The 27,849-nt window shown below is 47.9% G+C and overlaps 1 protein-coding gene and 1 non-coding gene across 4 annotated transcripts; both read left to right on the top strand.

The window, feature by feature from the left end:
• The first annotated feature begins 4,637 nt into the window (after positions 1-4,637).
• TRNAS-GCU (transfer RNA serine (anticodon GCU)) lies at positions 4,638-4,719 on the top strand. The gene has a single exon. It is a non-coding gene; the product is annotated as a tRNA-Ser (tRNA).
• Positions 4,720-10,726: 6,007 nt separating this feature from the next.
• Positions 10,727-18,901, top strand: ZSCAN9 (zinc finger and SCAN domain containing 9). Of its 3 annotated transcripts, XM_053905358.1 has the most exons (5): positions 10,727-10,840; positions 12,265-12,771; positions 12,950-13,097; positions 16,322-16,420; positions 17,991-18,901. In XM_053905358.1, the coding sequence occupies exons 2-5, from the start codon at positions 12,355-12,357 to the stop codon at positions 18,590-18,592; spliced, it is 1,266 nt and encodes a 421-aa protein (XP_053761333.1). In that variant the 5' UTR covers positions 10,727-10,840; positions 12,265-12,354; the 3' UTR covers positions 18,593-18,901. The 3 variants fall into 3 exon arrangements, with proteins under 3 accessions (XP_053761333.1, XP_019292632.2, XP_019292633.2); XM_019437087.2 differs by lacking the exon at positions 10,727-10,840 and having other exon boundaries at positions 11,596-12,771; XM_019437088.2 differs by lacking the exons at positions 10,727-10,840; positions 16,322-16,420 and having other exon boundaries at positions 11,596-12,771.
• The last annotated feature ends 8,948 nt before the right edge of the window (positions 18,902-27,849 follow it).

Below are 27,849 nucleotides of genomic sequence, written 5' to 3'. Positions count from 1 at the left end.
CTATTCTTTTGAATAAATTAAACACATACAATTGTGCAGTATTTAAATAAATTGTCAAAAGAAAGAATAGAATCAGGGGTGCCTGGGTGGCTCAGTCGGTTGAGCGTCTGACTTCGGTTTGGGTCACGATCTCCCCGTCCGTGAGTTCGAGCCCCACTTCCCCCACTTCGGGCTTTGTGCTCACAGCTCGGAGCCTGGACCCCGCTTCAGATTCTGTGTCTCCCTCTCTCTCTGCCCCTCCCCCACTCGTGCCATGTTTCTGTCTCTCAAAAATAAATAGACATTAAAAAAAAGAAAGAACAGAGTCATTAAAGCTGCAAAACAAACCAAGAATCAAATGATCTCCTGGTGAATTAGATATCACGCACACACACACACGCACACACACACACACACACAAGTTCCAGAATCTTTACCCTTGGTAATTAAAATCTTGACTAGGGAGTCAACCACTCATTATGGATATAAATCTGATAATTTTTACAGTCTTTTAAAAAGCTAAATTCTTCAGCAAACTCTTTGCCCTTTGCCCAGGGTTTGCCTGGGGCTGAGGGCGCCCCAGGGAGGAGGAACTCAAAGGGGAAAGCTCTCAGCATCAAACTCGAGTGGTCACCCTGCAGGCCCTGCCAGTGTGCATCTGAGTCAGCTGCAGGTGTATCTTGGATATATAAATATATCTTGGATGTGGTCTTTCAGAAATATTAGACTGTATTCGTCCTCTGCTTGTGAGGCTTCAATACGTTCCCATTGTAGTTGGGGTAAAATTTCAAATCCTGAACATAGTCAATGCCTGTGTGAATTGGCCACACTGTCCCCAGTGGGCTCGCTTTCCCCACTGTCTCCACTGCTTACTGGGTCTGGCTCACACTGGCCTTCTCCCAAGCTTCCTGACCACGACCCCCCTCCCCTACACACACCTCTCACTCTGCCCGGAATACCCCTCACTTCACTTGCCCTGCCTGTCCCTACACTGCCCTAATTTTATATTAAATGTCACCTACTCACCTAAAGGGTATCTGTTCAGAGCCACACTCCCTAATCTCCCAGTGAACGTGAATTCTCCCCTGTGATTGTTCTCATGCCACTCTGTACATTTTTCCTGTCCCCTAACAAAATTTGTGGTCATGTACTTACGTGTGTTCTTTGTTTAAACGTCTGTCTTCCCCCTGACAGTGTACTCTTTGCACGGGAAGAGAAAGGACATTTGTTAAATAGTTGCTGAGAGAACAGAGGCGTGGACGGCAGGTGCTGTGATTTCATCACGCTCGGAGTTCGAGTTCGTTCGGTGGATTTGCGGCAGTCTCTCCTCCTCCTGCAACTACACAATATTAATTAAACAGGATCAACATCAAACACACGTCCCAAGCTTGAACCGTGAGTGCCCACACTGCTCAGTGATTGAGCATTATCTACACACGTAGGAAGGAGAGAAAAACCGGAATAACAGGCACAGAGGACCTGAGACCATCTGAAGGATGGTTATGGGGGAAAAGGGTGGAGACACAGGGTTAACGCAGGGTGCCTGGTGGAAATCCCACTCCGACCGTTTGAGAGCAGGTAGTGATCAAATACCTTCCCGAAGATCAAATGCTCTCTCTGAGGAAATGAAAACTGCAACTCGGATCCCCACTGAGAAGAGATGGGGAAGTGGAGCCCCATCCTCTGTGGTTGGGTGAGAAACAAGAAATGGGTTTAGGAATCTGGTGGGAAGACAGCCCAGGCAGGAGCACAATTCACTGTGCTATCAAATATAGTGAGAAGGCTGTTTCCCACTGTCCTGAAGACGTCTATGGGACCCGACCTCTTACAAGTGGCGTCCATCAGCTTGATCTGTAAGATGTTAAGATGAAACTCCTTCCTATCATATATAAAGATTGTTGGTAAACCTAGTGGCCATTTCTTTGTATCTTCATTTCTGAGCATCATTTGGCGCTGGTCACCATGCTTCAGCCTTTAAATACTTCATTTAAATTTACCTTTACCTTTTAAAATGAAATCACTGGGGTGCCTCGGTGGCTCAACCAGTAGAGCATCTGGCTCTTGATCTCAGGGTTATGGGTTCAAGCCTCAGGTTGGGTGTGGATCCTTCTTTAAAATAATGAAATTGTTAAGTAACATATGGTTAGAGAAAAAGTGAAATCTTGAAAAACCTTAATAAAGAACATTGAAAAACTCAGCTGTTAACAATTGACACACATCCTTCAGGACTTTTTAATTTTCATATCAGAGACTTTTCAGAAACTGCAAAAGGTTCGTGCCCAGTATATAAAAAATAAATGCCAAATAAATTTTGAAAATATTGGGATATGTTAAAAACTCTTCAGCTAACTCATTAAAAAGAAATGCACAATTGTTGTGTGATGCTTAATAGATACGTAGGTGTAGGTGTAAATACTTCTGTGAGGGTAACGTGGAAAGTCGAAATTTGGGACCTTGATAAAATTGATGCTGCAGCTAAATGGCCCTCACTGATATTAAATGTCTAAACCAGGGGTGCTTGGCTGGCCCAGTCAGTAGACCGTGTGACTCTTGATTTCCAGGTTGTAAGGTGGAGCCCCACGTTGGGTGTAGAGATTACTTTAAAAAATAAGAAATATCTGGGGACACCTGGGTGGCTCAGTAGGTTAAGCATCCAACTCTTTGCTTCCGCTCAGGTTATGATCTCAAGGTTCAGTTCATGAGTTCAAGCCCCACATGGGGCTCTGTGCTGGCACAGTGGAGCCTGCTTGGGATCCTCTCTCTCTCTTTGCCCCTTCCCCGCTCATGTATGTGCTTGTGAGTCCTCTCTGTCAAAATAAGTAAATTTTTAAACATTAAATAAAACCCCCTTTTAAAAATAATAATAAATATCTAAACTCATTTTATCACCTAAAATGAAACACAGTACCAAAACAATATGAAAATGCTATACATACGGTTCTACAATTTGCCTTAAGAAAAAGTAATTGGGAAAATATTTGTAAGTTACTACATGTAGCTCTGTGTTGTTCTTATTAATGACCACAGACTCCTCCAATGTTATGCTTGATCATAAAATTATTCCATTTGTTAGGCATTGGGCAGTCTCTAATATTTAACTATCAGAAGTAGCCCTCCACGAAAATGTATGTAATGTTGTGTGTGTGTGTGTGTGTGTGTGTGTGTGTGTGTGAGTGTGTGTGTGTGTATTTTCACACTAGTGTTGGTATTTCTCTAGCAGAATTCTCTACTAGTGGGCTGACTGTTGGGTTAAGGAAGGGTATGAACTTTGTAAATTTTAATAGGTCTTACGCAATTGTCCTTCAGGGTGGCTGGGCCAGTTAACACCTGCATGGGCAGTATTTCAGAAATCTGAAGTGGGAGTAGGGGAGGGAGAATGAGGTTTTAAGTGTCCTATCCCCATGTACAAGTTAGCTGGTGCACTTCAGTTATGTTCATTAACCATCCGATGGTCTTCTGTGCATTGACCATACCTGGTGGGGTTTTTAAATTTTTTTTTTTCCTACCGGGTTTTCTTTTTCTTGTTGAATACAATTTCATGTAATTAATTATTAGTTTATTTATTAGTCTGAAAACAACTTACAGTGTCAAAGACTTACACAACAATTACTGTTTGCAAGATAATTTTCTAAGCATTTTATTGATATTAACTAATATTCATCAGAACCTTATGATAAAAAAAAACAACTAGGATTATTAACCCAAGAGGTTTAATTAATTGAAAATATCCTTTCTAGGTATCTTGACCCTGATGCTCAGAGTTTGAATTAAATGTAGAACATTTCATCCTGCATTTAGCTACAGTTACTGTTTGCTTACTCCGGCATTGCTGGACGGGGATGATCAGAACGCACACACGATTCCCTGCCCTCCAGCTGAGGGAGGGTGGTGTCCATGCCGCTCCTCCCCCTCCCCTGGGAATCGTTCTGAAGTTGCTGGTGGGAATGGGGTTGCCCTTGACTCTCTGAAGAGCGAGTGTCCCTGCAGAGGAACGGGAAAGACGGTCCCATTTAGCGGCGTGGATGCAGTAGCCGAGGTGGTAGTTTCGTGCTGACCGGAGGGATTCTGAAATTCGGAGACCGCGGGGGAGAGAAAACCACTCCCCGCAACACAGCTGAGAACAGAGCTAAGAGATTGCACAGGGAGGGAAAGAAGCCAACATTTTGGCGGAAAAAGCACATCTTCCCCCAAAGCTCTGCACTAAACAAGCACCAGACCCTCAGGAGTGCGGGAGGAGGGGAGGGGGGTGCAGATGAGAAGTGGGGGCCGCAGTCAGAGATGCTCGGGACGGAGCCACACCTGCACCCCCGCCCTGCAGGACGGACCGCGACAGGTGAGCGCACCTGGTGCCCAGCTGGATGGGCCTCCCCGCACGGACCTCCCCACGCCCGCCTCCCGCAGGGACCTCCCCGCACGCTCTCGCCTGCCCGCTTCTTTCCGAAGCCCATTCTCGCCCTTGAAGGTCAGCGCACCCGGGCCTGGTTCCACCTGCCGGAGGGCGTTTGCCCCCCGCGCCGGGGCCGTGGGGTCTGTGTCCTTTCAGACACTTGACTCGGACCGGGTGTGGCGAGCAAGCCAGGGAAGGGCGACCGGACGCATTGGGGGAAATCATGGAGTGCAGCGGGGAGGAAGAACTAGAACAGCCTGGGTTCCCGTGCGACGAGGTGGCCGAGTGGTTAAGGCGATGGACTGCTAATCCATTGTGCTCTGCACGCGTGGGTTCGAATCCCATCCTCGTCGGCTGGCTTTCCCTCCCGTAGTGTCGCCCTTCCCAAGCGATGCGTAAGTGCTCTCTTTTGCAGAGTTAATTCCTTACTCTCCACCCAGTGGAGTAATTCCCTCTAATCCCGCCCCACCCCTCCTTCCCCACCTTTTCGGTAGCTCTTCTCCTGCTGGAACCTACTTTGTCAGTTGAGTTAGTGGATTCACGTTTCAGCCTCCCGCCGAATTCTCATTCCCTGACAAGTTCTGCTTAGAAAGGATTCCCCGCTAAGGAAACGACCGGATAATTGAGCACCAGAGAAACATGTTGCCTAACAAAGAGGAACTGATAAGATTGTCTGCCGAGTAACACTGTAACTAACACTGGACGCCGCGGCTTATTTAAGGCATTTTCAAACTAATGTTATCTCTACTGCAGTTTTCATCTGTTATTTATACTAGCTTTAAAAGCAACCGTTATTTCCTAAGGATTCCTGTCTTTGACAAGGAGGGATATGAATTCTTAGAGGTATGACCAAACTAAAAGTCACATTCCCAGTTAGGGCTAAAGATTTCTTCCTGAGGGGAGCAAAGGAAAACGTTAGTCTTGTGTAGTTTCTACTGTGACTTCCATGTTGGCAGAACTTTGGGGGGGGGGGGATAACATATTTCTTCATTTAATTATTTCCATTTTTCCCAAGACACATGCTTTTTCTTTATTTTATCTTTTTGATTAATTAACTTAAGGAAACTCTATGCACAAGGTGGGGCTTGAACTCACAACCTCAGGGCTGTATGCTCTACCCACTGAGCCAGCTGGGCACCCCTATTACTCAGGACGTCCGCTCAGGACACGCGCCGGAGGGGGTTTGGGCCAAGCAGACTGGAGCGCAGGTGGAGGCGGAGACAGGCGGAGGACCAGGTGGCCTGGGGTCCGGCTTGAAGTCGCTGTCACACACGTGCGGTGGGAGAGGGAATTGCCTTCGGGAGGGCAAACTGGAGGGTTATTGATTATCGCCACTTAAAAGGTAGATCTCAAGGGGCCTGGGTGGCTCAGTCGGTTGAATGTCAGACTCTGATCTCACCTCAGGTCATGATCTCAGCTCTTGGGCTCGAGCCCCGCAATGGAATTCTCTTTCTCTCTCTCTTTCTGCCCGTCTCCTGCTCTGTCTCTCTCAAAATAAATAAACATTAAAAGAAAATCTTCATATATTGTTGATTGACCAAAGATATGGAGAAAGAGGAAAATCAATTTCTCTACACGTGAGTCTAGGTATTTAATATAATGCCAATAAAAATTAACATAGAATTTTGTTTTCAAACTGGGTAATTGCTTCTCAAGTTTATGTGAAAGTAAACAAGCATTAATAGCCAGGAAAATTCAGAAAAGAGTAACAAGGAAAACGCAAGCCTCTGGGATTTTAAAACATATTACAAGCTACAATGAACAAAGTACTGTAGTATAAACAGGATAGAAAATCCAGAAGTAGGCAATATCGATATTTAAGCATTTGATAAAAATGTCATCTCAGGTTACTAGAGAAAAGATAAATCATTCAAGAAATGGTACTGGGACATCTGTGTAAAAATCTGAAGAAAAAAATAAGTAGAGTGTAGTCCGCACTTCACATCTTACAACTGGATCATTTCCAGGTGGTTCAAAATTTAAGTAGGAAAAAAGTAAAACTGTGAAAGTACTAGAAAAAAACTACATGAGAATTTTCTGTTATAGTCATCGCACAAAGAAGGCCTTTCTTATCACAGAAAACATATAAAATTAGTAAATTTAACTTAAAAAATTAAAAATTGCTGTAAACTAAAGCCCCCATAAAGAAAGTAGAATGGAAATATTACAAATTATCACAAAGGTCTAATTTCCTTAGTATATGATGATTATACGAGTCAAGAGAAAAACGAGCACAAGTAGGAAAAAGGGAAAGGGTGTAAACAGAAAGTTCACAGAAAGGAAATGCACATGAATATTAATGTACTCATGTTTTCATAATTAAAATGCTAGTTAACACTACAATAATATACCATTTTTTGCCTATGAGCTTTGCAAAGATAAAAAATTTGGTGAAGATTTGGGGTGGCATCGCTTTTAGATATTGTTAGAGCGTTGTAGTTTTTTTTTTTTTTTTTTTTTTAATTTTGTTTCGATTTTTATTTATTTTGAGACAGAGACAGACAGAGACGGGGCGGGGGTGGGGGGCGGCCTCCGTCCAGCAGGGGGCGCGGCCGTACACCCGGCGGGGCGGCGCGACGCCGGCCGTCAGCTGCATTTGGAGGCTGGTTCTCATCTGCAGAGCCTCCAGCATCTCGATGGGCACCCCCTCCCCCTGCGGCAGGGGTTCTGGCCACACGACCCATGGGATGGGCTTTGTCCACAGTGATGTGGAGGGCTGCACGCGGGGGGACGGGCAGAACGCCTGCTGTGTGTGTGTGTGTGTGTGTGTGTGTGTGTGTGTGTGTGTGTCATGGGGGCGCTGGCCGGGGGTTGAGGGGGCAGTGTGTCTCTGCCTGGTCGGCGGGAGCCCACCGCTGCGCCCACCTCCCGGACGGGGCCGCGTTTACTTCTGGGCTCCGTGCGTCCGGAGGCCCAGGCCCCCACGGGACTGGGCGGCGTGGTGACCCTGGCTCTGAGGTTGGACACCTGCCTGCCCTTACTGGGCGAAGGAGAAACCGCTGAAGGTGTTTCGTCCGAAGCCATCGGTCATCTGGGGCAAACACAGTCTTAAGAAAATCTGAATTCGGAAACAGTTACTCCCAAGGATTTATGTGTTTATATATAATGAACACCATATACGCACCTACATTTATAATTGTTCATTTTGCCATATTTGCTTTTTCTTCCTCTGCTGAAGTATTTCGAAGTAAATTATAGACATCATTACACATAACACCTTTGAATACTTCGATACCCATCTCTAAAATATAAGGACATTTTCCTATGGATCTACAATATCATTATCAAAGTCAACAGAAGAAAAATTCACAGGGAGATTTTTTTTAATGTTTCACATTTTTATTTAAGTTCTAGTTAGTTAACATATATTATAATATTAGTTTCAGGAGTAGAATTTAGTTATTCATCACTTACCTATAACACCCAGTGCTCATCGCAAGTACCCTCCAGAGGGAGACTTTTCAACATTTGCCCTTTTATACTTCTTGTATTTTGAATCTGTTGCTATGTAACGTATTCAATAGATAATAAATTTTCAAGCTAAAAATAAGTTGAATGGGGGGCACTTGGGTGGCTCAGTTGATTAAGCGTCTGACTTTGGCTCAGGTCATGATCTTTGGGTTTGTGAGTTCAAGCCCTGCGTGGGGCTCTGTGCTGACAGCTCAGAGCCTGAAGACTGCTTCAGATTCTGTGTCTCCCTCTCTCTGTCCCTCCCCCACTCGCACTCTGTCTCTTTCTTTCTCAAAAATAAATAAACATTAAAATAAAAAAAATAAATTGAATGGGATCTTTATTTTTTTCTAATATTGTATTTTTAAGTAATCTCTACACCCAAGGTGGGGCTCAAACCTCACAACCCCCAAATCAAGAGTCACATGCTCTACCTACTGAGCCAGCCAGACACCTCTGGATAGGATCTTTAATACTTAAAATTGACCAGAAAGCTATGGGGTATGCCCAAGGTAGCATTAAAGGACAGGAAAGAAGGATTCACAAGAACCTAGCTGAAAGTACAGATCTGGGGGTGGGGTGCATCTGGGTGGCTCAGTGGGTTAGGTGCCTGGCTCTTGGTTTGGGTTCAGGTCATGATCTCCCGGTTCATGAGTTTGAGCCCCACATCAGCCTCTACGCTGACAGCTAGGATCCTGCTTGGGATTCTCTCTCTCTCTCTCTGCCCCCCACTCAAAAATTAATAAATAAACTTAGAAAGTAGACTGGGGGGAAAAACACTTCATTTCAATGCCCAACTAAGTTAGGGCTGGTGTGAGCACAGCTTTCATCAAGTCAATACCAAGATGGTGGGCATGGAAGGCCAATGGAAATCCAAACAAAATGTATCGCTCTGAAGCAGTTTTGTTCTCTCCATTATAGAGAGAGTCCAATGTAATCAACAGGTGACTGGCTGTTCCAAATGGAATGTTACATCATACCTAGGGTTCAGAATTGATTGGTGACATCCATTGAGCACATGAGCTTGCCCACGTACTTACTGAAACTATCTTGGGTTAGGGAAGGTTCACATGGGACATCAATATTGTTATACTTGATACATTTTAATCCTCATACCAGCTAGTTCCCTCAATCTGTTTGTTAACAGTTCTCCAAATCCTTTTCTCCATCTTCTTCTTGTTCTTCTCCCTCCTCCTTCTTCATTTTTTTTTTTTTTAAGCTTATGACATAACCCACAGAAGAGTCAATATCCCAATATACCTGTTTCCAAATTCAGGTAACGCTCAATGTTCTTGTAGTCAGCATTTCTTCTTGTCTGAGCTGAATCGTGGGTTTTTAAAAAAATGTTTATTTATTTATTTTGAGAGAGAGAGAGCATGAGCAGGAGGGGGACAGAGGGAGAGGGAGATAGCATCTCAAGCAGACTCTCTGGTGCTTCATTGTCAAGGGGCTCGATCCCACGAACTGTGAAATCATGACCTAAGCTGAAATCAAAAGTCTGATGCTTAACCGGCTGAGCCACCCACGTGCCCCAAGAATAACATATTTGGACTGTATTCCAGTTAAAGGGAAGCTGGGAATTTGTGGCCATTATATAGTTTGTTGGAAAAGTTTGTACTGAGGGCTCTGGAAGTGAGGTGTGTAGAAGAGAGTGATCAGGATTTTGAGCAGATTTGCTTCATGCTGCTGCTCTTAATGATAACAGACTTATTGGATATTCAGAAGAAGTCAACATAAAGGATGAAGCTTGTGTTTATTTAATGACCCTAGATGGCTAGGTTGAGGAGACCAACCGAAGAAATATATAGAGCTATAGTTTTGGAGTTAAAACGCATCACAGAATTTACATTAACATTCAAGATACTTTCCTACTGCTGTAATTAAAATAAACAATGAGGTTTTGGGGGCGCCTGGGTGGCTAAGTGTCTGACTTCTGCTCAGGTCATGATCTCAAGGTTCGTGAGTTCAAGCCCCACCTCAGGTTCTCTGCTGTCAGTACAGAGCCTGCCTCATCTTCTCTGTCCCCCTCTCTCTGCCCCTCCCGGGCTAGCACACATGCTCTCTCTCTCTCTAAAATAAACATTAAAAATATTTATTAAATAATGAGGTTCTGTTAAAAACAAAACAAACATAATTTATGCAATACTATCATTCTGGTTGGCATGATAAAATTGATGGATGACTAGCTGTACTAATAATTATACTCTTTTGTACAAATAAAGCCAACTTATTTTGGACAGATTTTGTATTACCACTAAAAATCCAAAAAAACCTCTGTAGCAAAAAACAAAAGGAAGGAAGGAAAGGAGGAAGGAAGAAGGAAAGCAGAAGGAAAAAAGGTAGGAAGGAAGGAAGGGAGGAAGGAAGAAGGAAAGTCTATCAATGTGTAGGGGCCTGGACAAATAAATTGCAGTCTCTGTGCTTGATGTTCTCAGCCACCAAATGAGTCGGACCTACACGACCAATAAAGAGATCTAAGATACCTGAAGTGAAAACGTTAAAATAAGTGATTAAAAAAACCCCTAAATGTAAAATAGCTTAATGCCTGTCTATGCAGCTGCACGTGAGAAAGATCGGAAGTATACACGCAAATCCCCAGCGAACCATGACAGCGGCGATCCCAGGGTAGGGGGACCTTAGTGACAGGATGGGATTTCACCTTTTACTTGGTTAATTTTGGCGTTGCCTGAGGTTTTTTAAAAACCACAGGTAATATATTCTTTAAAAAAAAAAAAAAGTTTTAAAAATAAGTGTCGTCAAGTTAATGACCTAGGATTCCTGCGCTTCAGTTTAAAACCTGCGCGGGGCGCACCTGCGGCCGCAGCTCCAACCACGTGAGCCGCGGGGAGGCTGGCGGCGGGCGGCGGGCGGCGAGACGCGGGATCCTAGAGCGGCCCGGAAGTGCCTCGGCCCCGAGCGCCCCCCGCGGCCGGCAGCCCCCTCGGTGCGGCGCATTGTTCCGGCCGGCGCGCTCCCGCAGACGCCGCGTCGGCGCTCTCCGTCTCCCTGCAGCGTCCAGCTCCCGTGAGTCGGCGCCGGGAACCCGGGCGGGCGTGGCTGGGGGGGTGGGGGGCGGGTTGCGGAAGGCGGGCCTCCGCCCGGGGAGGGGACGTCGCGCGGGCAGGGCCTGGGAAGGCCGCGAGGCTCGAGGGCCGCCACTGGCATGACGGCCGCGGGCTGGACTCGGCGGGAACGGCCTGGGCGTCCGGCCTCGGGGGCGGGGGAGGCAAGCACGGGTGTAAGATGTCACGCCCTCTCCTTTCGGTTCCGAAACCGGTGAAGGGGCTTGGAGCGGACTGGCTTTCAGGCGCAGAACGTGCCCGTTGCCCTTCCGCTTCCTTTAGCCTCGCGATCCTCGCGCCCTGGAGCGCACCTGCGGCGTTGGGAGCCCTGCCTCCCTCCCGCCCGAACCCCGGATCCGCATCCGTCCCCGCATACCCCTCCGTCCCAAGATCCGCATCTGTTCCTGGATCCTCCTCCGTCTCCGGATTCCCCTCCGTGCTGGGATCCCCATACACCCCGGGTTTCCATACACCCTGGCTCCGCAGCTGTCCCCGATTCCCACCTGGATCCCCCTCCACCCCAGATCGCCGTCCCTCCCCGGATCTCCATCCACCCAGGATTCCATTCCCTGGACGTCCTGTCCACCCCTCCTGTCTTCCTTCCCCCCCCCCCCCCCCCCCCCCACCTGTCCAGCTGGAACTCAGCTGCGGGGCGGCACTTCCAGGTGATTGAGAGGCGCAGCCTGGCTGGGAGCAGACCGCTTCCCCCAGGGCCTGTCCTCACAGAGGGTTTGACCTTAGGCAACCTCACATCGTGGTTGTCACCAAACCTCAGAGGGTGACGTGAGCCTTAAATGTGGTCTCGTAGCCGAAAGCGTGTTGTGGACTGCAGCGCAGCGCTGTTACTCTCAGTTTAATAAAGTTTTCAATAAATTTAGCTCAAAGGACAACAACCTGAAATGGAATGGTTGTTTTCAAGATTGTTTTGAAACTCTAGCAAAGAGTCCAATGAGAGTTAGCTCATTCATTTATCAAAGATAAGAGCAGTATTTTCATCTATTCTTTCTCTGATTTGACTTTGAAAAAACGAGTCTGAACTTTTTAACAATTCCGAGTGAATTGTGTGGTCCCTCTCTTCTCCATGAGCTCTGTAAGGTATTTTTATTGCTATTTCTTTACATTGAGAAACTGAGATTGAAGGACGATAAGAAATTGGCTGAAAGTCACTCAATCAGTAAATTGGTAAATGTTAGAACCATAATAGAATCCAGTTCTGTTTAACTTGAAAGCCTGTGATTTTTGCACATTATGACCTTATGTTTTCCATTATTCCCATCCTTTGGTCACCAAATGACTTTACTTTCAGTGAAGAGGCTTGGGGTCTATGACAGTTGCTTATGGTATCAGTGCCCATCTCTAGCTGTTGTCATTCTTCTATATAAACAGTGATTTTTACTGCTCAAGAGGGAACTTCTCAAGGTGCTTCTAAAACACGACTCCAGCTGGAGGGTGCTTTGTAAACTATTCAAAGTCAGGATGAATACAGACTCAAAGGAGGTTTTGCCCATGGATGTACACGGTCCTGAGGCTTGGGAAGAACTGACCGTGAAGGTGGAGACGGAAAGTCGCCTCCAGATGCAGGAATCCAGACTGAAACGTAGCAGTCCCCTGGCGAGGGAAGTCTTCCGAACGCGCTTTCGACAGCTGTGTTACCAGGAAACTCCTGGGCCCAGGGAGGCTCTCACCCAGCTCCGAGAGCTGTGCCGCCAGTGGTTGAGGCCTCATGCCAGCACGAAGGAGCAGATCCTGGAGCTGCTGGTGCTGGAGCAGTTCCTGACCATCCTGCCCAAGGAGCTCCAGGCCTGGGTGCAGGAGCACTGTCCAGAGAGCGGGGAAGAGGCTGTGATTCTGCTGGAGGATCTGGAGAAGGAGCTCGATGAACCACAACTTGAGGTAGGAAGGGAGATTTGCAGGGAAAAAGTGTATGTGTGTCATCAAGGACCCTTGGATCCCTTGTTTTGTATCCCCTTCACTGACTCTGACACTGACTCTGCTTCCTGCTGCTTTCTGGGAAGGGTTTCTTTAGACAGTTAACTTCTTCAGAAGTCAAATGTCACCTCTCTGTTTCCAGATGGTAGCCTACGGACAGGGACGAGAAGTCTGCTCTAGAGAGACGGTGCCTCTAGGCGAGCAGACGTCACTGAGCCTTCCGTCCCAGCCCGAGGAGCCCCAGCTCCCGCGTGACACTGCCCAAGAGTCCCACCCTACTGGAGAGACAGGTGAGGGATAGGACTTTTCTGGTGTTGAACACATCCCCTCTTGTCAAGCAAAAACAAATGAAAAGTCCAGACCTGGGGAACCAGGGGCTCAGAAGTCCCTTTACCAGGTAAGGTCAGCGCTACAGCTGCTGAGGGCCCAGTGTCCTCACTTTGTCCCCTTCCCTGCGTTCAGGCTTCCCCTGTGAACTATCCTGTCATCTCTCTGGTATTCTGGCACGTGGTACCTTAGGAAGACTTTCAGGAATCACCGTGGAGGGCAGCTTTAGGGAATGGGTATGATACATTCAAATCATGGCTTTGCGTTTTAGAAGCTGCTTGTACGTGGGCAGGTTTATTTAACCATTTGGTCTCAGTTCCCTCATCTCCAAAATGGGGTTGATAATAGCATTGCCTTAGTTTGCTTGGGCTGTTGTAATAGAATGACACACACTGGGTGGCTGAAACAGAAATTCATTTGATCACAGTTCTTGAGGCTGGATCTCCAAGATCAAGATACGAGCAGGCTTGGTTTCTGGTGAGACCTGCCTTCCTGGGTTGTTGACGGCCACCTTCTCGCTTTGTTCTCACACATGCCTTTCTCTGTATACGTTCCTGTTGGAAGAGAGAAAGAAAGTTTTGGTGCTGTTACCTCTTATAAGGACATTAGTCCTATTAGATTAGGGCCCCACTCTTCTTCTTTTTTTTTTTTTTTTTTTTAATGTTTATCTACTTTTTGAGAGAGAGATTGACAGAGTGTGAGCAGGGGAGGGGCAGAGAGAGAGAGGAAGACACAGAAACTGAAGCAGGCTCCAGGCTCTGAGCTGTCAGCACGGTGCCTGACGCGGGGCTCGAACCCACGAACCGTGAGATCATGACCTGAGCTGAAGTCCGACGCTTAACCGACTGAGCCACCCAGGCGCCCCATTTAGGGCCCCACTCTTAATTACCCTAATTAATTTCCTAAAAGGCCCCATTTTTAAATATAGTTAGGGCTTCAACATGTGACTCTAGGGGGAGGGAGACAACACAATTCAGTCTAACAAGTACGTACCATAGAAGGTAGTTGCGAGCACAGAACAGACCACTGATGAAAAGCACTTGGCAGGCATTTTGCTTAGTATATGGTAGCTGTTCTTCCAGGTCCCCGTTGCCCATGTGGGCTTACGTTTGCAGTATAAAGGGGTGAGGAAGGGGTGGGGAACGCGCAGTGGGTGGCAGACTGGGCGGGGGAATCCAGTGGAATCAGTCTGGCATTTCCTGGTGTGTAATTCAGTGGCGGGTGCAGGCCTGGGCGCTGGGGGCTGTGCCAGCTGTCGTCCCGTTCGAGCTCTCCCTGTCACAGCTGGCTCAGCTTCTGTCTGATTTCTCACCAGGACAGCGTAGCCTCTGCCGGACTATCTGTTAACTTTCTTTTTTTTTTTTTAATTTTTTTTTCAACGTTTTTTATTTATTTTTGGGACAGAGAGAGACAGAGCATGAACGGGGGAGGGGCAGAGAGAGAGGGAGACACAGAATCGGAAACAGGCTCCAGGCTCCGAGCCGTCAGCCCAGAGCCGGACGCGGGGCTCGAACTCACGGACCGCGAGATCGTGACCTGAGCTGAAGTCGGACGCTTAACCGACTGCGCCACCCAGGCGCCCCTGTTAACTTTCTAACAGTCAGTCTGCAGTGGCGTCTGCTGTTTGCATTTTCACTTCATCAAAGCCACAACTTCTCTTGCCTCTCTGCTTCCTGCCTCTATTTCGTCTACCCTAGCAGTCATGTAGTTATCATGGATTTCTGCCACTTGAAACATATCTCTTCATTTTAAAAGATTTTTTTTCTTAGTAAATGTGCTCTGCAGACCTTCCTCTGGCTCCAGTGACCTCATCAGATTAAATTCCTTTGATTTCATTTTCCTCTTTTATGAACATCTTCCCAGTCAATTCCTTTGTTTCTTTCTCCTCTCCATGAACTTGGACTTTTTATTTTCCAGGCATGTTTCCCTTTCTTCTCCCTTCAGGAAGCACATCTGAGTAAGTCCATCCTCTCATCCAACCATTCCTCCATCCGTCTCTGCATCCCTTCATCCCTCTCTCCCATCCTCCCGTCCATCTATCCATCCATCCCTGCCTCCATCCCTTCGTCTATCCATCCTTCCTTCCACCCCTCCTTCCTCCCATCCATCCATCCCCTCTTCCTTCCTTTCTCCCTCCCTTCCTTCCATCCACCCCTTTATCCTTCCTTCCTTCCTTCCTTCCTTCCTCTCTCCTTCCACCCATCCTTCCATCCTCTCATCCATCCATTCCTCCATCCGTCTCTCTATCCCTTCATCCCTCTCTCCCATCCTCCCATCCATCTATCCATCCATCCATCCTCTCATTCATCCATCCATCCCTGCCTCCATCCCTTCATCTATCCATCCTTCCTTCCACCCCTCCTTCCTCCCATCCATCCATCCCTCTTCCTTCCTTTCTCCCTCCCTTCCTTCCATCCACCCCTTTATCTATCTATCCTTCCTTCCTTCCTTCCTTCCTTCCTTCCCTCCTTCCCTCCCTCTCTCCCTCCACCCATCCTTCCATCCTCTCCTCCATCCATCCCTTCATCCAGTCATTCATTAAGCATTTGCCATGGCCATAGGAGAGTACACAGAGGACATCTACAAATCAAAAAGTTCTCTTCTAGGACTGTCAGCGCAGGTATATGTTGTACATGTAGGAAAAGCCAGTTTTGTTAAGCAACATAGTAAGTGTTTGAGATTACAAGGACCAAAAACCAACGTCCAGCTCTTCAATCTTTTTAAATCAAGCTGCATTTAAGGTTACTGTGTAGTACTGAGTTTGCTTTTCTTTCAGAATTCATGCTGATAGTAAAAAATCCCAATAATATAGGAGTTTGTATATAGTAAAACATGAAAGTTCTCCGAATTTTATTCCCCAGGAGTAGCCACACTTGTTAAATTGTTGTGTATTTTCCAGGCTTTTTCTATGTACGTGTAGAGTCTGTCTAGCTACAGGTCTACCTTTTGTCATGCAGTTTGTTAAAGAGGTGGTGTAATAACCCCGAATAAAGAGGTGCGTTCGGGTGATACCACATGTGACAGTGCCTTGTAAGTCATGGAGGGCTGTGTAAGTGCTAATTATGAAAAAGGTGAGAAATGTCTTTGCTTTCATTCCACCCGGTTTCCTTGTGTATCTCAACTATAAATATGAAGTTTGGGCAGAGGGCAGTACTGATCCCATTTGTGGTCTGTTTCTTCTCTGCAGACACATTTCTGTTTTCCACACCTATTGTCCTCCCCCAGCTAAAAGGAGCAGGAGAACCGTGGTCTGACAACAGAGGAGCCCTACAAGGCGCCCGTTCTGGTGCGTGAGCGACAGTACAATTGGATGGGGGAGAAAAAGCCGGATGTTTTGGCAAAAGGACCGGGGTTGGTGGGTGTTTTCCTGAGACTTTTCTGGGTTGCAAGGTGGAAATCTGTTGGTTCACAAGGTCCTTGGGAGCTTCCCAGGTGTCACCTGAGGCTGCCCCTTATGTGGGGGGCAGGAAGAGACCAGAGAAAGGGGGTGGATGGCAGTTTTAATAAGCAAAGGAGGCTTGTCCTGGGCATGGCAAAATGCGTAGATCTCGGCACCCGCCCACACATTTTACAAGTTTATGTAGAGGCTTTACCTGACTGCAGTCATGCGTGCTGTCCAGGTAGTCACTGTCCTTGGGGCAGCTTTTGGGAGCGGGGCAGGCAGCTAGAGCTCACGTTTCAAGTTCAGGGGAGGGGGTGAGGAGCTTTCGATTGTCCAGATCCAGCTCATGGGTCGGTTGGCTGTCTCGTAGTCTCGATGGCTTCCCCCAGCAGTCATGCCCAGGGAACCTGAGACGTCCTGAAGATTCCACTGGGCTGTGCTCTGCTGTCTAGACAGTTTGGGTCTGTGTGTCTCCATTCCTGTCTTCAATTCCTTCAAGTCCGATTGGGTTGGTTGGACAAGCGTCCGGTGTGGGCCAGTTCCATCGGGTGCCGTGTGCCTCCCGTGCCCATGCCTGGGCCGGTCATTTGAGGCCACAGCAGCAGGCTCGGTTTCAGTCCTTGTTGTTTTTTATTCATTCAACACATATTTATTGAATAACTGCCATGTGCCAGCCATGACCCAAGGAATAAAACAAAAAGATCCCACTGTCATGGAGATTAGACTGTGGGATGGGGGAAACACATAGCACACAGATGGGGTGGCGATGCCGCGTGTCAGACGGTGGTCAGTGCTGTGCACCAGGCCGGGACTGGAGCGAGTCGGGGGCATCGAGGGCGCCATGGGTGTGGCAGGCCAACCGCAGCCCTGAGTACAGGAACCAAGAAGGTGGGAACTGAGCAAACTCTAGCTGTTGTCTGAGCCTAGAGCTTTCCAGGCAGAGTGTGGAGCCAGTAAGGGCCTTGTGCTGGGACACACCTGGGATGTGCCTGGAGCCCACTGGGACAGGCCAGGTCATACCTGGGACGTGCGGGGACGCACCTGGGATGTCGCAGATCTGACGGTTGTAGTACTTACTGTCCGATGCCCCCAGAAGAGTGGGAGCACTTGTTCCATAAAGGAAAGAATGAGTACGTGGTCTCCTTGAGGCTCCGCACCCAAATCGGGGAGGGGTTCTAGGGGAAAACTAGGAGAAGGCACCCTGACGTTGAGCTGCCCTCCCCATGAAGAAGCCTAAGGAGTCCTCTCCAGGCCCCTGCCCTGTCAGGAAGGACTGAGCCACATTCTGCCGGAGGGCAGCCTTCCCTGTTACTTGGAGGGAGGCTTCCGCACTGGCCCTTCTGTTTCCAAGCTCCTCCTCTCTGCTCTGTGACCTGGGATCACACCAGGTGGAAGCAGTCTGCGGTTTCACGCGCACAGGGACCCTCCCGTGGGGTCGGAGCAGGTGACGCTTGCCTGGTCTCTTGTGTTTCAGATGGAACGAGCATGGCTGAGGACAGAGAAGTGGTGCCGAGGAAAGACTGTCCCAAGATAGCGGAGTCCCGCGGGGAAGTCCTTTCCGCACAGACCTGGGAGGAGGCACGCGGGGGTCCCGGGCCTGGACCCGGCTGGGCAGAGGGGCGCCGGGGCGGCCCCCCGGGGCGGGGATGGCACACATGTGACGAGTGCGGCAAGACCTTTGCCCAGAATTCGGGCCTCACCCGCCACCGCAGGGTGCACACGGGCGAGAGGCCCTACGCGTGCGGCGAGTGCGGGAAGGCGTTCAGCCGCAGCTCGGGGCTGTTCAATCACCGCGGCATCCACGACGCGCACCGGCGGTACCGCTGCCGGGAGTGCGGGAAGGCCTTCAGCCAGAGCGCCGGCCTCATCCAGCACCAGCGCAGCCACCGGCCCGAGCGGCCGCACCGCTGCGCCCAGTGCGGGAAGAGCTACGGCCGGCGCTCCTTCCTCCTGGAGCACGAGCGCAGCCACACCGGGGAGAGGCCGCACCGCTGCGCCCGCTGCGGGAAGGACTTCACCCGCCAGTGCAACCTCATCCGCCACCAGAAGACTCACGCGGCCACGGGGCCGCGGTGACCCCGGGGCGCGCCTGTCCCGGGTCAGGGGCCCGGCCCCGGGGAGGGGAAGGCCAGGAAGCGTCGTCTTATCGCCCCCTCCTCGCGTTTTGGAGCAGACGCTGAGCCGTGGTCTGGGCAAATCCGAAGAGGAAGCTTTGGGTGTTTGCACCTGCTGCTTCCGCGCCCTGGTTCTCCCCCTCCCCACCCTGCTTCGCCCCGTCCCCACCCTGCTTGGCCCTGTACTCACCCTTCTTGTTTACTCAGATGGCAGCTGCTGAACCTTCCTAGTAATGGAATAAACGGCGCTGCCAGGCCGATATGCCTGAAACACGTGCGTCCCTGTTTAATTCCATAAGGTCACATAGAGCCCTGCTGATGTTTTATGATACGTGGGTCTTCAGTGTCCCCAGGGCCAGTTCCTCTGCGCTCACTCCTTGTCCACCCCACCGCTTCCCGTGATGCGCTCAGTGTGCCCTTGGAACAGGGGCCACCGTGTGCGGGGTCTACCTACCCGCAAGGGGCGGGGACACTGCACTGGCCTTGTCCCTTGTATGGATGCAGACGGGAAGACTCAAGTCCAGGCTGGGAGTCAAGGTTGAAAACCTGGACCTTTATTGTGGAATAATTTGAGCTCCTGAAAACGGTAGAGTTTTCACATGCTCTTAACTGGGTTCCCTAGTGTTGACATCTAACATCACGTAGTTAAACCCCTGGCTTCAGACTTTGTCTTTATCCTCAGTCTGTCGGGGTGTTGTGCTGCATGTTGGCAGTCTCTGGTCACCCGGAACCCCCCTGGTGCCTGTCCATCGTCAGCACCACAGGTCACTCGTATCCCGAGTGCAGGGTCAGGCCAGGGAATTGGATCATGAGCCATGTAACGTGCTTTTTTTTTTTTTTTTTTTTAATTTTTTTTTTTCAACGTTTTTTTATTTTATTTTTGGGACAGAGAGAGACAGAGCATGAACGGGGGAGGGGCAGAGAGAGAGGGAGACACAGAATCGGAAGCAGGCTCCAGGCTCCGAGCCATCAGCCCAGAGCCTGACGCGGGGCTCGAACTCACGGACCGTGAGATCGTGACCTGGCTGAAGTCGGACGCTTAACCGACTGCGCCACCCAGGCGCCCCGTAACGTGCTTTTAAAACACCCCTCTTAGATCTCCTGAGTCCTTCTTTTCTGTCGCTTGGCTCGGTCCGGAGAAAGGTTCCCCCCTGAACATGTTGGGGTTTTCCTACGGTTCCACAGCTGGTGCAGCGGTTCGGCAGCAGCTCAGAGGACAGCTGTGTGGCCTTGAGTGTCTGCCTTCCAGGGAGCTGCCTTCCCGGGGACGTGTCCTTGTGGGGAGACGAGGCTCCCCTGGTCAGGGCGGAACAGACCCGGGGCTTGCGGCTCCCTCATTCCCTCTTATGATTTCTCCACCAAGGCTGCAGCCCCATCTCTCTCCTTCGATCCGCTAGAGCGGACGTCCCCCAGGCACAGGAGCAGTGCCCTCAGTTGGCCAGGGCAGCCGGCCCTGGAATTGGGGATTCTGTCCTTTACCTCCAAGGGACAATTTCAGTCAGAAGTGGAGCACAGTGGTGACCCCCATGTCCTTAGCACCAGGTTCCACGGTTATGACGCGGGGCGCATTCTGTCTGTGTACACCTTCTCCACTTCCTCTGGGGGGAGCTGGAGGAAGACTTACAATGTAGAGGTCGGTCAGGCTGAGATCCTTAAGTGGCTCTTATGACTGAGCCCCTTCTCAGTCCAAGTCTCCCTCTCCTTTCTTCTTGTTTCTTGGGAAGTTGGATTTTAAGTCAAAACTCTTACGAACAGTTTCCCATCACAGGGAGAGAAACTACCTAATGCAGATTCCACGAAGCACCAGCTTGAGCCATTTCCCTCACTCTGTCATGGAAGGTTCTACTTCTGAGAAGCCCAAGGTGAGTTTCCACATCATAGTAGGCTTGAAGGTAGGCCCTGGGATCATTTGGTAGAAATGTTAGCATGAAATACAGACATGGTCTGAGGATTCGCTCCTGCTGATGATGTCAGTTGTCATAGAGTCTGCGGTCTTGTGTGAGTTCAGACTCAAAGATTCAACTATGAAAGTAGCCTGTCCCCATCCCTTGTTATGTCTGCAAACCACGTGGTGCAGCAGGGAGGTTGAGGACCAGGAGCCAGGGCCCCTGGGATGGAGTCTCAGTGGATCCTGGAAGGTGGGGCCTTGGATAAGTCTCCTGGATTGGATTTTTGAGAAGCGGAGCCTGGGCAGGGATTCAGGTTCCGGCAGGGGTGGGGGGGGGGTCACTCGGAGAAGTAACAGCAGGGAAAACGGGACATGGAGAAGGAAAGGGCTGAGCAGGATGTGGTCTCAGTCCAGCTTTAGCCTAATTTGGAGGAAGGGCCTCTTGAACAAAACTTACCTCGTGTGCCGGCACTCACCAATCGAGGGCTGCCCTCATGGCAGTGGGGACGGGCGCGCTGGCCGGGTGAAGGCCAGGGCACAGAACCACTGGCATCTGTGACTGCGCCCAGGCTCTCAGGGCCTGTTCCCGCCCCTTTGCAGGACTGTTCTGAGGAGCAGCAGACGGCAGTGGTACAGAAGGACACTGGGGTCCGTAAAGTACATGTCAGATAAGGAGAAGGGGACGTGATTACTAAATGCGAACATGATACAGAAAAGGAGGGTTGGACAGCAGTGAGAGACTTCCTTGTAAGTTAAGGTTTTTGTGGGACTTTTTCTTTTACCTCAATTAAAAAAAAAAAGATGTATTACAGACTGCTGTCACATGGGTTTAAAAGTAGATCAAGGGGTGCCTGGGTGGCTCAGTCGGTTGAGCGTCCGACCTCGGCTCAGGTCATGATCTCGCAGTCCGTGAGTTCGAGCCCCGCGTCGGGCTCTGTGCTGACAGCTCAGAGCCTGGAGCCCGTTTCGGATTCTGTGTCTCCCTCTCTCTGACCCTCCCCTGTTCATGCTCTGTCTCTCTCTGTCTCAAAAATAAATAAACGTTAAAAAATTAAAAAAAATAAAAATAAAAATAAATAAATAAATAAATAAAAGTAGATCAATACTGGGGCACCTGGGTGGCTCAGTCAGTTGAGTGTCCGATGTTGGCTCAGGTCATGATCTCACGGTTCATGGGTTTGAATCCCACACCGGGCTCTGTGCTGACAGTGAAGGGCCTGCTTGAGATTCTGTCTCTCCTCTCTCTGCCCCTCTCCTGCTCTCTCAAAATAAATAAAAACATTAAAAAAAAAAAAATAAGGGGCATCTGGGTGGCTCAATTGGTTGAGCATCTGACTTTGGCTCAGGTCATGATCTCGTTTGTGGTCTGTGAGTTTGAGCCCTGAGTTGGGCTCTGTGCTGACACCTCTGAGCCTGGAGCCTGCTTCAGATTCTGCGTCTCCCTCTCTCTGCCCCTCCCCTGTTCACGCTGTGGTTCTCTCTCTCTCTCAAAAATAAACTTTTTTTTTTTTTTTTTTTTTTTTTTTTAAGTAGATCAATATTTGCATCAGGGAGCTGAGAAAAAAGTAAAGACTTGTGTCTGGAGTACAATTCCTCATTTCCCGCACATGCGGTTCAGCATTTAGTTCGTGTGGAACATAAGTCTGCGACAGTTTGTCAACTGAATCCATCTAGGAATGCTCCCATCCCGACCTCTTTTGTCCCCTGCTCGCGTGTACCTGTCGCAGGCTGGGGCTGCCATCACTATGCGGCGAGGTGGGGGGGGAGGCTGGAAGTTCAGGATGGGGATGCTTGCAGGGTGCCGTCCCTTCTGAGCCTCCTTTTGGCTCGTCTGCTGGCTGCATCTTGCTCTGTGCTCATGTGACCCCTTTTGTGTGTGGGGGGGGGGGGTAGGGGGGATGGAGGGGGTAGGGAGAGAGACCGACCCAGAACAGACAGGCAGAGGCTGAGAGCAAGCTCTTCTGGTGTCTCTTCTTAAAAGGGCACTAATCCCACTAATCCCCACCCTCATGACCTTGCCTGACCCTAATTGTCTCCCAAAGGCCCCATCTCCAAATAACATCACACTGTGGGGTTCAGGCTTTTTTTTTTTTTTAACTTTTAATTTATTTTGAGAGAGAGAGAGAGCATGAGTAGAGGAAGGGCAGAGAGAGAGAGGGAGAGAGAGAATCCTAAGCAGGCTTCATACTGTCAGTGCAGAGCCCGACGCAGGGCTCGATCTCATGAACTGAAATCTGAGATCATGACCTGAGCCAAAATCAAGAGTGGGAGTCTTAACTGACTGAGCCACCCAGGCGCCCCTGGGGTTAAGGCTTTAACAAGAACGGAAGGGGACACAGACATTCAGTCTGTAACACTGCCCCGCTGCCTCCAGGCACTGCTGTCTGCACATCTCTGTTTCTCCGGCTCTGCTTGAGAGCTAAACGTGCCTGTATTTTTACGTAAGCCTGTCATTGTGACTAAGGAGTACTAAAGTACTTACTTCTTCTTTTGCTCATTTCTCTGACTTTGATGCACTAGCCAGTCTCTCCAGCACAGTGTGGAGCATAAATCATACCAATGGTCATCCTTATCTTATTCCTAGTTTTGAAGGATGCATCTAATGATTTGGCAAAAATCACATTTTCTCAGTGTTTCTGGTAATTATCCACATAACGTTAAGAATATTCACACCCATTCTTCATTTGCAAGAATTCTTTATCATGAATGATTTTCTGTTGTTAAAATATTGTTAACACATTTTCTCTTGTTAAAATACTGGTTTTTCAAGTTTAATTGTACCGTTGAAATTCTTCTACATCTTTGCTAAGTTTCTGTCTGTTTCATCTATTGCCTGCTGGGAGGGTGTGTCAAGACTTTGCTGTGGGAGGGGACTTACCCATTTCTCCTTGTGTTCTGTCAGTTTTGCTTTTTATAGAGGTCCAAGGATTGTGTGTCTTCTTGTGGAATTATTCCTTTAATGATTTTTTTTTCTCTCTAATAAGCTTATATTGCTGATACTAATGCAGCTGGTCTAAAATCATTTTTTAATATTTACTTTTGAGAGAGAGAGTGCATGTGCGCATGTGCATGAGTGGGGGAGGGGCAGATAGAGAGGGAAAGAGAGAGAATCCCAAGCAGGCTCCACACTGACAGTAGAGAGCCCAATGTGGGACTCCATCATGACCTGAGCCAAAGTTGAATGCTCAACCAACTGAGCTACCCAGGTGCCCTGGTCCAAAATCTTTAAGCGAATATTAGCCTAGTATCTCTTTCCCATCCTTTTTACTTTTACTTTTTCCCATCCTTTTTAAAAAAATTATTTCCTTGGAATAACCTGTGTACAGAATTAGATTAATTATAATGCTTGATAGGAGTCATGGTCCACGAATGACTAACTACGTTATTAGTTTGGTAACTTAGGTAGTTAATTTAGTACTTAGCACTCACTAACATGCCATTAAACACAAACAAAACAAGTTAAGACCTTGAAAAACACCTGTGTTATCTGGTCACTTGGTACCCCTCCCTCATCCCGTACCTCAATTTCCCAATTAAAGGAACATCATCTTAAATCCCGATTTTATAATTTCGTGCTTTCCTATTTTTATACTTTTACTACATATGTTCTCCTACTAACTAGAGTTTTTGTTTTAATTGATTTTAGTAACTCTGTAAAATTTCCTGTGTTCAATCTTGTCTTTTAACTCCTCGGTGTGATCCGGTTTTGTCTATTCTGATTGTCGGTTTATTTCTACCACCCAATTTTGTCTTTTCTGTTTTCCATGATTTTTAAAAAAATTTTCTCCGTTCCTGTTTTATGCTGCTTAGTTTGTATTTTCTTCTTTTTTCCCCCATTTACATGTTTGAAAATTACACATTTTTAGTCTTTATTTTTACTGGTTACGCGTAACATTTTAATATGCCCACCTGACTTGTGAGATTATGAAACTGATCTCTATCTGTGCCCTTCTCCATGATATTACCCAAAACCTGAATACCTCCTGTGAACCTGCTCCAGAAGTCCACACCACTGTGGATTAGTATCTAGTTATGCTTGAGCCCAAATTGACCTTGTCATTATAATTCTTATTGTCACTGGGTTTTTAATAGTCAATGACTAATTAGGTTTTCATGTGTGTGTTTTAACAAGCTGATTTTACTCACTGAGGCTTCCTTGGAGATTCATTTCTCTTCTCACTGAAGCATGTCTTTTGGTGGTTTAGCGGTGGTGAGTTCCCTTCGGCTTTGTGTGAACATGCTTTCTTTCCACTCTCCCCCTTGAATGTTGGTTTCCATGTATTTGCAGTGACAGAGCCCCCATTCACTCAGTCTGTGTAGAAGGCTTACAGTTTTTCTCTTTCAGCACTCTGAAATGCTTCTTCCAACTTGAGATTTATGGCTTCCATCAAGTCGGGCAATTCTCAGTCAACATCTCCGTCCAAATTCTCTCTCAGGAAATACCTCCTCCTGGCTCTCCCGTTACATGTATGCATTGGGCGTTCTCCCGCTGTCTTCCAGGTTCCTCCTTCCCATTGTGTCTTGCTGATCTCTCTGTGATATATGTCTTCAGATCAGTCATATAGTTTACGTATTCTCCATGAGCTGTATTTAATGTGCTGTTTACTGTATGTGATTTTCATCTCAATGCCTTTATATTTCGTTTCCTGATGTTTTACATGATTCTTTTTCAGAACTGTCTCCTGGTAAAATACATTTTACCATTTCCTTCAGATTATCATGTTATCTGAAGCTCTTAGGGAGCAGACTCTGCTATTCATTTCTACAGCCTTTTTCCAGGGTAAATGCTTACTCTGGTTTGTATTTTCTGCCATTGCTCATCCCCAGGAGGGATTCTTTTGATCGGTGGCAGCACCCTGTGTTGGAGGTTATGGAATTGTTGCTACGAGCTTGTTCTGTATTTACTTCTGCTAAATAACTCGAGGGTTTCCTGGACCCAAGACCATAGATACTGATTTCTGAATATATTAATTTTTGGAATTTAAGATTCCTAAAAAGCGGAGGTACTGTGAATTGTGATTACACTTTCTCACCTCCCCTCTTCTCTAATGGGCTTTAAACTTCCATCCAGAGGCTCAGGAGACAAGTCCTCTTAAGTCAGCAGCACAGTTGTTCTTGCTTCTTGTAGGGAGTCTCATTTCTAGTTTCTTTTTGTCTCTTTTTGTTGTGTTTTAACATGTATCCACAAATTCCCTGACACCCCTCCCTTCCAGAGGTAGAGTCTAATCCCATTCTCCTTGAGTGTGAGCTGAATTTATCCTCTGGTTCGGAGATTTTTTTTTTCCCTCACATGTGCCCAGTTTTCTAAGAAGCCCATCAAAAGCACTCTTCATTTTTGTTAACGGTGTTTTTCGTCTCTAGCACTTTCTGGTTCTTTCCTAGGATTTCCATCTCTCTGCTGACATTGCCTATCTGTTCTTGCACACTGTCTGCTTTATCTGTTAGAGCCCTTAGCATATTTATCATAGTTATTTTAAATTTGTGGTCTGCCCATTCCAAACTTCCTGCCGTGTCTTGTTCTGATGCTTGCTTGCCTTTTCAAACTGTGTTTTTTGCTGTTTGGTATGCCTTGTAATTTTTTTCTTGAAAGCTAGACAAGATGTACTGAGTAAAAAGGAGGTGCTGTAAATGTATACATATATTTTTTTAATGCTTATTTTTGAAAGAGAGACAGCACGCGAGCAGGGGAAGGGCAGAGAGAGACTGGAGACACAGAATCCAAAGCAGGCTCCAGGCTCTGAGCTGTCAGCACAGAGCCCGACGCGGGGCTCAAACCCATGAACCGCGAGATCATGGCCTGAGCTGAAGTTGGACGCTTAGCCAACTGAGCCACACAGGCGCCCAGGAAGTGCTATAAAATGGCCTCTAGCAATGTGGTTGTGATGTGTGGGAAGCATTCTGTTATTAAAAACAAAACAGGCCCCAAATGCAGTCACTTACGCTAAGTCCCACGTCACCAAACTGAGATGTAACTTAAATACAGTTCCGGCTCTCCTGGAAATGGAATATCAAATAAACTAGTCAATCAGGAATCACCTGGTCAGCACTAGTTAGGTAATATGCCTGGCAGATGCCTGTCATCCCCTAAAGGAAAGTGACCGTTCAAAACCAACCTTTTTCTGCCCAGAGTAGCTCCCTTGTTCCCAGACCTTTCTTCCTTCAAGTCCTTCATTTTTACAGCTCCTCTCCATGCTTCCGTCTGATGGGTGCGATGCTGCGCAATTCATGAATTGCTGAAGCCAGCAAGATCTTTAAAATTTACTCAGTTGAATTTGGCTTTTTATTTTTATTTATTTTTATTTATTTTTAAATTTTGTTTAACGTTTGTTTATTTCTGAGACAGAGAGAGACAGAGCATGAGTGGGGGAGGGGCAGAGTGAGAGGGAGACACAGAATCCGAAGCAGGCTCCAGACTCTGAGCTGTCAGCACAGAGCCCGACGCGGGGCTCGAACCCACGAACTGTGAGATCGTGACCTGAGCCGAAGTCGGTTGCTCAACCGACTGAGCCACCCAGGCACCCCGAATTTGGCTTTTTAATGCTAAAGTCCTTTGATTAGGTCTCAGTGAGTCTGTCTGGACTGAACTTCACAGGTATCTCTCAGTGTTCTCCTCTTAGATGGGATGCGGTAGTTAGAGTTGTTATTTCCCTTCTCCCACAAGGAAGGCTAGAGCGAGTGAAATTGGGTATTTCTCTTCCCCCAACCCAGTCAGGATCTGATAATACCCCAGAAGGTTAGGCTCTAGTTAACTAGTCTCCCCTGAAAGCAGGCCTGATTAAAAAGAACAGAGTGCTCTGTTTATTTAAAAATAGTTCCTTTTCCTCTCCTCCAGCTGGAAGCAAAAGGGGATTTTTCTCCAGTATTTACTGTGGGAACCTGGTTGAGCTCCTGGAGGTAGAACACATAGTGTTGTGCGGGCATCGCTATGACTGGAGGCCTTAACTCCAGGCCTCCCTGGAGGTTTTAACTCTCAGAGTTGCCTTCATTGAGCTCCAGCAATTCCACCATTAATATTCAGGTTTTCCAGGAGCGCCTGGGTGGCTCAGTCGGTTAAACGTCCACCTTTGGCTCCGGTCATGGTCTCATGGTTTGTGAGTTCGAGCCCCGCGTTGCGCTCTGCGCTGACAGCTCAGAGCCTGGAGCCCGCTTCGGATTCTGTGTCTCCGTCTCTCTGCCCCTCCCCCACTTGTGCTGTGTCTGTCTCTCAAAAGTAAATAAATGTGAAAAAAAAAGTTTTTTTTAAATTCAAGTTTTCCTGCCCCCACACTGGTGTCACACTGGTTTTTACGCTTAGGTTTCTGCTTCCTACACCTTCCCTCCCTGGATTCATG

The sequence above is a fragment of the Panthera pardus genome, unplaced genomic scaffold, assembly GCF_024362965.1.
Source record: "Panthera pardus isolate Hobbes unplaced genomic scaffold, ASM2436296v1 HiC_scaffold_17, whole genome shotgun sequence".
Classification (NCBI taxonomy): Eukaryota; Metazoa; Chordata; class Mammalia; order Carnivora; family Felidae; genus Panthera; species Panthera pardus.
Note: the sequence above shows the minus strand (reverse complement) of the source record. Positions and strands in the feature narration are given on the sequence as shown.